General features: G+C 38.6%; 1 protein-coding gene across 1 annotated transcript in view; it reads right to left on the minus strand.

Moving 5' to 3' along the window:
* The window catches only part of JMY (junction mediating and regulatory protein, p53 cofactor), a 77,853-nt gene that overhangs the window by 25,179 nt on the left and 41,010 nt on the right, over window positions 1-11,664 (minus strand). Inside the window, exons 4-7 of the mRNA XM_010834613.1 lie at window positions 9,387-9,537; window positions 5,740-5,909; window positions 1,670-1,835; window positions 989-1,176 (exon numbers count right to left, since the gene is read on the minus strand). Of these exons, the coding sequence (XP_010832915.1) occupies window positions 989-1,176; window positions 1,670-1,835; window positions 5,740-5,909; window positions 9,387-9,537 (675 nt within the window). The remainder of the gene's footprint in view (window positions 1-988; window positions 1,177-1,669; window positions 1,836-5,739; window positions 5,910-9,386; window positions 9,538-11,664) is intronic.

Raw genomic sequence — 11,664 nt, forward strand, 5'->3', positions numbered from 1 at the left:
CTTTGCTAGCGTGTGAGATGAGTGTAATTGTGCAGTAGTCTGAACATTCTTTGGCATTGCCTTTCTTTGGAACTGGAATGAAAACTGACCTTTTCCAGTCCTGTGGCCACTGCTGAATTTTCCAAATTTGCTGGTATATTGAGTGCAGCACTTTCACAGCATCATCTTTCAGGATTTGAAATAGCTCCACTGGAATTCCATCACCTCCACTAGCTTTGTTCGTAGTGATGCTTCCTAAGGCCCACTTGACTTCGCATTCCAGGATGTGTGGTTCTAGGTGAGTGATCACACCATCATGGTTATCTGGGTCATGAAGATCTTTTTTGTATAGTTCTTCTGTGTACTCCTGCCACCTCTTCTTAATATCTTCTGCTTCTGTTAGGTCCATACCATTTCCATTCATTACTGTGCCCATCTTTGCATGAAATGTTCCCTTGTATCTCTAATTTTCTTGAAGAGATCTCTAGTCTTTACTGTTCTATTGTTTTCCTCTATTTCTTTGCATTGATCAGGGAGGAAGGCTTTCTTATCTCTCCTTGCTATTCTTTTCTCAGCTATTTGTAAGGCCTCCTCAGACAACCATTTTGCCTTTTTGAATTTCTTTTATACATAAATAAAAATTTCCTTCAAGAGTGAGGTTAGAACCAGTCAACTTAATTATAGAGCACCCCTGGCCTCCTTAAATAAAAAGGAGCCAGGATTTGCATTACATAGAGTCCTGTAGTCATGCCCAAGCAGAATCACCTTTGGGTGGCTGAGGCAAACAGCACATCACCACTGGTTGTTCTAACATGTTTAAGAGGGTAATTCTCTAACAACCATATGTCAATATAATGGCTCGAGTATTGAGAAGACATTATTCTTACTCAGTTTTAAAATATATGCAAGTATTAGTGACAAATCAGGTTAGAATTATTAGATATGGGTCAAGGATTAAGTAGTGAATAAAAGCAAGATGTAAATTAAGGTTACAGTCAAGCAATTATACCTTTTTATTTCTGAGGTATGCTTTCTTGGCCGAAACCCGTCCACGTCTTGCCTCCAGCTGGCGTGCTTTCTGCTGAAGTTTCTGTAGTTCTTCTCTCTGAAAATGCATAGACGCTGCCATCTCTTCCTTCTCCAGCATGGCCTCCATGCTTTCATAAGTGTCATAGTATACTACTTCATCTCTCTTTTCTGTTACAAAACAGAAACAAGGGGCAATGGTTAAGAGCATGGGCTATGGAGCCAGACAGAGGAACTCTGATCCACTCACTAATTCTGTAACCTCAAGCAAAGCCATTATCTCTTGACTTTCTCTGTAAAATTGTGATTATTGGGAAATACATCTCAGAGGGGGGATGTGTGTGCCACTATCTGGCACACAGTTAAGTGTTCAATGTAAGAAGCTATGAACCTTGTCTCCCAAATTAAAAATTTGAGAGTACAGATTCTGGCTGAAGCAACAAAGCAAGTTAGAAAGTACTTTACAAAGGTAAGATCATAGTTGAACTGCTACCTCTACTAAATCATTGTTTGACTTTGCATTAAGTTTTTTTAGCCTCAACAGAAGAAATAAAGCTAGTATCCATGTACATTTTTCCTAAGCAAGCAAACAAATACATGGGGAAATTCCATCATTCGTTCAGAAGTATTTTTGTGGACTTGTGTTGTTAGATACACATCATACCTGATATAAGTCTTTTGATGCTTTCCAGTTGTGCTGTCAACAGTAACTCTTCACACTTCAAGATTTCAAATTGCACTTCATACAACTGAAGCTGCAGATCATAATAATCACCTTCTAACTGATCCAATCGAGCTATGGCTTCTGTACCACCCTGTAGACTCTGCATCTGCATTGAAAATAAAAATAAGGACATATCTAGTTGGAGAGAACAAAAAATCAAGTTATGTTTGGAAATATATTCTAACTGATCAGACAGGGTAAATCCATGAAGCAACTGAACACCAGCAGACAATCTGGGGTCAATGGCTCAGGTACAGATGACTTAGAAGTGAAGTTGCTCCGTCGTGTCCGACTCTTTGCGACCCCATGGACTGTAGCCTACCAGGCTCTTCCCTCCATGGGATTCTCCAGGCGAGAGTACTGGAGTGGGTTGCCATTTCTTTCTTCAGGGGATCTTCCTGACCCAGGGATCGAATCCAGGTCTCCCACATTCCAGGCAGACGCTTTAACCTCTGAGCCACCAGGGAAGTGACTGGTGACCTAAGTCATCTTAAGTTACAGATGACTTGACAACCTACTAAATTTGTGTACAAAGCTGTGTGTACATGTATTTTTTTCCTCTGAGTACACTGTTTCTAGCTTTCAAATTTACAAGCAGAAGAGTCTGTGACCTAAAAAGAGGTGAGAATGATTATAATCGACTCAGTTAAAAAGGAGATAAATTAAAAAGAATAGTACTTATTCTAAAGTGTAGTTAAAATCTTAATCAAATAGGATTTTGCTTCCCCGGGTGATATTTAATATTTCAAAGTTAATTTAAAAGTTATTCGAAGTTCAGCTTTGTATCATGGAAGGTACCACTGTCAGATTTGGAAGAAGTATTTGTTTTTAAAATAACCTAAGGAGATATAACATATCAACATTTTTAAAAACATCTCCCCATAATTTATCAGGGCTTCCCTGATAGCTCAGTTGATAAAGAATCTGTCTGCAATGTAGGAGACCCCGGTTCGATTCCTGGGTTGGGAAGATCTACTGGAGAAGGGATAGGCTACCCATTGCAGTATTCTTGGGCTGGTAAAGAATCCGCCTGCAATGTGGGAGACCTGGGTTCGATCCCTGGGTTGGGAAGATACCCTAGAGAGGCTAAAGTCTACCCACTCCAGTATTCTGGCCTGAATTCCATGGACTGTATTAAGTCCAGTCCAGTTCAGTTCAGTTCAGTCATTCAGTCGTGTCTGACTCTTTGTGACCCCATGAATTGCAGCACGCCAGGCCTCCCTGTCCATCACCAACTCCCGGAGTTCACTCAAACCCATGTCCATCGAATCGGTGATGCTATCCAGCCATCTCATCCTCTGTCGTCCCCTTCTCCTCCTGCCCCCAATCCCTCTCAGCATCAGAGTCTCTTCCAATGAGTTAACTCTTCGCACGAGATGGCCAAAGTATTGGAGTTTCAGCATCAGCATCAGTCCTTCCAATGAATATTCAGGAGTGATTTCCTTTAGGATGGACTGATTGGATCTCCTTGCAGGCAAGGGACTCTCAAGAGTCTTCTCCAATACCACAGTTCAAAAGCATCAATTCTTTGGCGCTCAGCTTTCTTCACAGTCCAACTCTCACATCCATACATGACCACTGGAAAAACCAAAGCCTTGACTAGACGGACGTTTGTTGGCAAAGTAACATCTCTGCTTTTCAATATGCTATCTAGGTTGGTCATAACCTTCCAAGGAGTAAATGTTTGGCTGCAATCACCATCTGCAGTGATTCTGGAGCCCCAAAAATCAAGTCTGACACCGTTTCCACTGTTTCCCCATCTATCTGCCATGAAGTGATGGGACCAGATGCCATGATCTTAGTTTTCTGAATGCTAAGCTTTAAGCCAACTTTTTCAGTCTCCTCTTTCACTTTCATCAAGAGGCTTTTTAGTTCCTCTTCACTTTCTGCCATAAGGGTGGTGTCATCTGCATATCTGAGGTTATTGATATTTCTCCTGGCAATCTTGATTCCAGCTTGTGCTTCTTCCAGCCCAGCATTTCTCATGATGTACTCTGCATATAAGTTAAATGCAGGATGACAGGATAAGTTAAAAGCAGGATGACAATATACAACCTTGATGTACTCCTTTTCCTATTTGGAACCAGTCTGTTGTTCCATGTCCAGTTACTGTTGCTTTCTGACCTGCATACAGGTTTCTCAAGAGGCAGGTCAGATGGTCTGGTATTTCCATCTCTTTCAGAATTTTCCACAGTTTATTGTGATCCACACAGTCCAAGGCTTTGGCATAGTCAATAAAGCAGAAATAGATGTTTTTCTGGAACTCTTTTGGTAAAAACAGTTTTACCAAATCCTTTGAAGAACTCAAACATAATCCAGAACATTCAAAACAGACTATTATGGTACTGGGATGACCCCAGGGAAAATGACCCCACTGATAAATGCCAAACTCCCTGGCCCATTTCAGCCTCGCCCTTCGTCTACCACAAGAGACCAATTCCAGTAAGAAATGTTCTTGCAATGGCAAACAGTTATAAACCTAACTCTCTGCAGCTCTTTTAGGCACCCTATGTTGTTAGTACTATTCATCCTGGTTAGAATAAAGCTAGTCAGTGTGATAAAGAGTAGCACTCTATTTCAGAGTCAATAAAATGCTAGTATTTCAAGTTTTAAAGCTCTAGAACTTGAGAAACATCTAGAAACATAAAGGAGAAAGCTAAATAGAAAAGAAGGTTAGAGTGGAAATGCCTCAGATGAAGAAGAGATGGAGCTAAAATCTGTAAGAGATTCTGAATAGTGTGAAAAAGTTCAGAACAAGTTTTAACTTTTCCTTTAACAATAGTAGCAAAAAAGAAGAGGGAAAAATAAATCCATTAACAAAAGTTCTTTCTAGATCAGAGCCATAATATATTATAGATTACCTCATACAGTCTTTTTTAAACAAGAGTTAGACATGCATATGCACATTCATAAAGCAATGTGTTTTACATAAAGCTATATTAATAAAAACAGTGATGACATTTTGTTCTTCTCTAGAGTAGAATGTACAACTTTCACAGATACATATTAGAAGCCAATCCAGTCAAGCCACGGAATGGGAGCAAATACTTACAAATCATGTATTTGATAAAAGACTTGTCTCTGGAATATGTAAAGAAATTATGAAGCTTCCTAGCTTTCCAGTAGATCCACAGGCCATGAAAAAAAAAGTTAAATGGGCAAATGATCTGAATCAAAATTTCTCTAAAGATGACATATAAGTGGCCAATTTAGCACACAAAAAGATACTAGACATAAATGCCATCAGAGAAATGCAAATCAAAACCCCAAGACACCACTTCACACCCACCAGGATGGCTAAAACAAAAAAGACAGTATTAGTGATAATGTAAAGAAAGATGTGGAGAAATTCTATCATTTTGTACACTGCTAATGAGGATGGAAATGGTACAGCTGTTTGGAAAACAGTCTGGCAGTTCCTCAATAGGTTAAATAGCATTTCACACCAAGATAAAGGAAAACCTTGTCTAAAATGTTCATAACAGCTTTATTCATAGAGCTCTAAAAATAGAAAGAACCCAAAAGTTCATCAACTGATGAACACATAAAGTGTGGTGTAACTATAGAGTGGTGTATCATTTGAAAAAGAAATAGACTGAGCAATGAAATATGCCACAATATGGATGAACTTTGAAAACATTATATTATGTGGGGTGAAAAGCATTAAAAAAAAATCACATGTCTTATGATTTCATTTACATAAAATGTCCAGAATAGCAAATCTAAAGAGAGAAAATAGTTGCCAAGGTGTGGTGAGAGTTGAAGGGGAGATAGGAAATGAGTGCCCCTTTTTCTTTTAACAATTGTTAACAACTGCTGCCTACAGTCACGCTCAGATGCTATGAAAATGCAATAACTCGAATTCTATCATAGGCCCCAATGTGAAAGTTATCATCACCTCATGAAGACAGTGCTGCCAGGAGGGTCAGAAAAATTTAAGTCTTGTACCAAATATAGCACATCTTAATTAAAAATAATTTTAAATATATCTTTCTCATGGTTTTTGTTACCTCTTCTTTTAGAGCATGTTTCTTCTGTTCCAAACAGATCTCTTTAGCTCTCATCATCTGCAAAGTCTCCTTAGAAACTGCATACTGAAGTTTTTCCATACGTTCAGCGGCTGCTGCCCATGACGCTTTACCAAATTTCTTCTGATCTGCTCGCATTCGATCATACACAGCTATTGATAATTTTAAAAAGGACATTGAGACATTAAGACATGAAACAGCTTGATACTCAAGAATTTGGAAGTCTTAAGATCACACTGATCACCCACTCAAAGATAAGCACATAAATCCTACCCTCATGATAAATTACCTATACCGGTTCATGACAGATTACCTATAACATGATAAAATACGTATAACCTATATAAATCAATACTATCTTAGATTTTCTCTAATGTCTCCAATAAGAATTTTAAATAATCATCCTGAGAAATAACTTTCTCAAGATGAAACTTAAGTTTTCAGGTTAATTTTAAAACTTACTTAAAAATATTCTTTTCACATTTTCCAGTATTATTAAATTTCACAATTTCTATAAAACTTTATTCTGTGAAGGTTCATACCTTTTCTGAGGTATGTTACTTGAAATCAGAACCATAACTATTAAAGATTATTTAAAAATTATTTCAATTCATGTACCTTTTTGAGTTCTTCAAATGTATTTCAATGATATGATATAGGGTGAAATAAGTGTCTAGACATTATCATGACACTTATGCCACTAAGGTTACTGTTGGAGTACAGTTAAGCCCCAAGGAAGACACCCAATTTCTGGCCACCATAAAAAAAAAGAAAAACTTTCAGTTTGCCACAACAGAGGCCTCATCCAGGAAACATTTCTTGACACTCAAACAGATAATATCTTCCAGTTAAATAAGTTTTAACTGATATCAGTTAACTGTTTAACTGATAACAGTGTGGTGCTGGCTCATCTTGGGTCCTTATACAACGAATCCAACCATTCTATGTCCCTTCTGATTAACAGGTCAGAAACATGTTTTAACTAACATAAAAGAGGCAGGCAATCTGATTATGAAGTATCTAATATACTCTTTAGATCAATATACATTCTCTAGTAGTTTCTTATGCTCAGAGGTTAAGTGATTAATACTTTTGTATTTCAACTACATCATAACCCTCTTTGCAAAAAGTGTCTCAATAACATCTGCCTCAGAATTTCATGAAATTAAAAAAATTTTTTACAGTAATACTGCTGCTGCTGCGTCACTTCAGTCGTGTCCGACTCTGTGCGACCCCAGAGACAGCAGCCCACCAGGCTCCCCTGTCCCTGGGATTCTCCAGGCAAGACCACTGGAGTGGGTTGCCATTTCCTTCTCCAATGCAGGAAAGTGAAAAGTGAAAGTGAAGTTGCTCAGTCGTGTCCGACCCTCAGCGACCCCATGGACTGCAGCCTTCCAGGCTCCTCTGTTCATGGGATTTTCCAGGCAAGATACTAGAACATACTTAAAAATTAAAATTGTACAGAGAAGCTGAAAGTGGAAAGAACAATTTCTTGGGCTCAACTCTCTCCCTCCACCCTTAGTCCCAATGACCAGATGCAACCAACTTGGAACCTGTTCCTGGTAATTATCTGCATTCAAGAACATTACTATTTCTTGACTTAGTCTTAAAAATCTATTGAGTTCTTATGACAAATGAGCAATCTACTTACTCAGAATTGTCTCTCAATATAGTTCTTTTGGTTTCTTTTTCTGTGGCCTTTAACTGCTAACATATTTGTACATTAATCTGATCCTTAATTTTAGGGTTTAACAAATAACATCTACTTATGTTGCCTACATATCAAATGATTCTGCCATTTTAAATCTCTGCCTATCTCTTTAAAAAAATGTATGACAATATTTATGCAACCGTAGTATCAATACAGCAGTGCAATGTAGGGGCAAAAACAGCAGCAGTGGGTTAGGAGACAGCTTGGAGTTAAATTCTCACTTGTACCCATCAACATGTAACTTAAGACAGAAACTTACCTGCTCTTGGGCTAAATTCCCTTGAATGATAAACATAAGGAAATACAGTACCTCCTTGGAAGACTTGTGGAAATTAAATGAGAGGATAATATGTACTCAAGTGTTTCTCTCAACTTTACATAGCAATATTAACCAAATACGTGGTCTGTTTTGTTTCTTCTCTCCCTCATGCACACAACCACAATCACTCAGATTAACACAATGCTATGTTTATTTCAAAGTACTTTTTCCATATATTCTATTTATCTGCCTAGCAATCCTATAGAATAGGCATGGTGGCATTATCAACACCTTCAACACAGATATATGAAACTGAAGAGTTTTGGTGACTTAAAAATCAAGGAGAGTTAAACTAGTTACTTAAATACCTAGTCTGCTACTCCCCTGATTTTCACCGGAATCTGTAATCACAACTTAATAAAGCTAAACATTCTGTAAAAGCAAAAATAGTCTGGAGCCTTTTCTCTGCTTTCCACTTAAGGGCTATGTATATAGAGCAGTTTCTGTCCTAATTCAGTCTCATTTTGTTACCTACTATAAGAGCTAGTCAATACTTTGTCTACCAACATCTCTTGACAGATGTATTTTTCCACCTAACTGCTGCTCACTTCACTGGAAATTATTTTCCAACAGCTCAGGAATATGAAGGTAATGCAGAAAATTATGAATGTAGAATGCTCTATATGAATATGAATAATTCAAACTGCTTCTCAGAGAGTGGTGGAAAGAGTTCTGTGCCTTCTATGGAAAGGAGTTGGAAGAAATGGACCTAGACAGACAGACCTTGTCATATGTATCTCTTCATTTGGCTTGATTTCTATCTTTTTAAAAGAAGTTTCCTCGTTTATTTTTGGCTGTGCTGGGTCTTCGCTGCTGTGCGGGCCTTTCTCCAGCTGCACGAGCAGGCGCTGCTCTCCTGTGCGGTGCACTAGAGGTGCACTCGCTGAGGTGGCTTCTCTTACTGTGGAGCACAGGCTCTCGGGTGTGCAGCCTTCAGTGGCTGCAGCACCCGGGCTCTAGAGCTCAGGCTCGACAGTCGTGGCACACGGGGCTAGCTGCTCTGCAGTGTGCAAGATCTTCAAAAATCAGGGATAAGAACCTGTGTCCCCTGCATTGGCAGGCGGATTCTTTACCACTGAGTCACAGGGAAACCCTTGATTTCTATCTTTTATAAATTGTAATGGGAACTATGTTTTCCTGAGTTCTCTGAGTCACTGTAGTGAATTTTTCAAACTTAAAAGGGCTGTAGCAGAACCACTAAATTTGTAGTCTACTGTTTAGAAGTACAGATGGCCTGTGGACATCCCAAATTTGCAAGTAGTGTCTGAAGGGAAGGCAGTCTTCTTGGGAATTTTGCCTTTGAGCTGTGAACCCTATAACTGCAAACATTTACTGTCAGAATTGTAATCTGTTATACAAATACCCATTATTTTTAATTATTTTACAGGTGAGTATATGTTAACACATAATGCCTAGAAAAAGACTGGAAGGATATACCTTAGCTTAATAGTGATCTTCTTTAACTGCTAGGATTGAATGGTCTTTATATTCTTTTCTATAACTATTGTGAACAAAAAATATTTAAACGACTCATTAAGAAAAAAAACCTCCACTCACTTTAAAAATACCTAACAAGGATAACTGTACTGGGAAACTCACCTTTTTGAGCTTTAGCTGTTATTTCAAAGTATTTGACGGTAAGATCCTGAATGGACAGCACGGCCATGTGGGCTTTCCGCTGCCAGTCAGCATCCTCTTTCTGTAGACTTTCAATTCTTCGGGGGCCCAGGTAGTCATTTTCCATAGAAATCTTTAGAGAGAAAAAAGAAAAACTGAAAAAATAATTTCTTTCTCTATTCATTCCTTAAACATCTACTGAACTTTGTGTGTCAGGCACTCTTGGTACTAAAAGAATATTTACTTTTCTCTGCTCTTGAGGAAATGCTATCAATTTACAAAACAATTAAATTAACAAGAATGTTGAAGACAGTTAATACAGAAACCTGTTTCCCTTTTCCTCCTCTATTGGATTCTTTAGCCTTCTCTCTTCTATATATATATAAATGAAGAACACAGAACAAAATGTTTGACTATTTTGGGGTGCTGGAAAATTTTTATTTCCTCCTTTATGATAATTATATTTTTAGGTTAAGAATTATTTGTGCCAATAAAGTACTTATTTAATCATCAACATAAATAAATAAGGTTGACAGTATATAAAAAATAAGCCTATCTGCCTACTGAAGGACTCTGCAATAAGTAAGTAACAGAGAAAAACTGGCTACATATTATTTATAAGAGCCACAGCTAAAATGAAAGGACAAAGGAAAAGTTGAAAACCAGGTAATGGACAGAGATATGCCAGGTGAATGTCACAGAAGTAACAATATTAATATCAAAGTACAGAAAAGCACTACACAGGTATGTTAATATGGAGTAAAGGTACAGTTCAGGAAACAGCCACAGACCCTCTGTATACTCTGTAGTGTTTTACCACATACCGAGAAAGAGATTAAAAATTAAACAGTTAAGTTAGTAACACCAATATTAGGATGATCGGGAAAAACTTTATAGTGAAAAATGTTAGTCCATCCCTGGTGCACTTAAAAACTGATCAAGTAAGCAAATTTCTAAAGTAGAAATAATGAGGGTCATACTCTTTAAACAGTACAACTAAAGGAACAGAAATCAAAAGAACAGTCTATAAGATTTCATTTAGTCTCGAAGCAACAATATAGTATATAATATAATACTATATAATATAGTATATAATATACTGCTCCTTAAAGAAACAGTCTTCCAAATAGAGGGAAAAATGATTCCAGGATTACCAAGAAAAAATATGTACATGGAATTGTCAAGAATTTCATTTTACATATGTTAAGTTTAACTCTAGGTACCCTTGGATACCCTTGCGAGGTGCGCCAGTGGTAAAATACCCACCTACCAATTCAGGGGGCATAAGAACTGTGGGTTTGATCCCTGGGTTGGGACGATCCCCTGGAGGAGGGCATGGCAACCCACTCCAGTATTCTCACCTGGAGAATCCCATGGACAGAGGAGCCTGAAGGGCTCCAGTCCATGGGGTCGCAAAGAGTTGGACACGACTGAAGCGACTTAGCATACACACACCCTTGACACAGTAGAAGACATTTAAAGCAATGACAGTGAATCAGCTCATGTAAGAAATCACAACACATAAGTCGGAAGAGTTAATGGAGGAGAAACCAACTCTATCAAGCACTGCTTAGGGGTCAAGTAGATACAACACAAGTATTCATGGACCTAACAGCATGAACTTGGCAACAACAGTTCTGGAGTACAGGCAAACTCCTTCTGCCTATGAATTCCCACCATATCTTCAGATCTCAGCTCAATTACTGGTTCATGGATGTCTTCCCTGGCTCAATGTTATAGCCAGTATAAGCTCTTCAGTGTAACAAATACCTTTTCTTCTTACCTCTTCAGATCAATTCAGTTCAGTTGCTCAGTCGTGTCCGACTCTTTGCCACCCCATGTATCACAGCACACCAGGCTCCCTGTCCATCATCAACTCCTGGAGTTCACCCAAACTCATGTGCATTGAGTCGGTGATGCCATCCAGCCATCTCATCCTCTGTCGTCCCTTTTCCTCCTGCCCCCAATCCCTCCCAGCATCAGTCTTTTTCAATGAGTCAACTCTTCGCATGAGGTGGCTCAAGTATTGGAGTTTTGCTTCAGCATCAGTCCTTCCAAAGAAATCCCAGGGCTGATCTCCTTCAGAATGGACTGGTTGGATCTCCTTGAGGTCCAAGGAACTCTCAAGAGTCTTCTCCAACACCACAGTTCAAAAGCATCAATTCTTCGGCGCTCAGCCTTCTTCACAGTCCAACTTTCACATCCATACATGACCACTGGAAAAACCATAGCCTTGACTAGACGGACCTTTGTTGGCAAA

Source organism: Bison bison, unplaced genomic scaffold, assembly GCF_000754665.1.
Source record: "Bison bison bison isolate TAMUID 2011002044 unplaced genomic scaffold, Bison_UMD1.0 scf7180017864034, whole genome shotgun sequence".
In the NCBI taxonomy this organism is placed as follows: domain Eukaryota; kingdom Metazoa; phylum Chordata; class Mammalia; order Artiodactyla; family Bovidae; genus Bison; species Bison bison.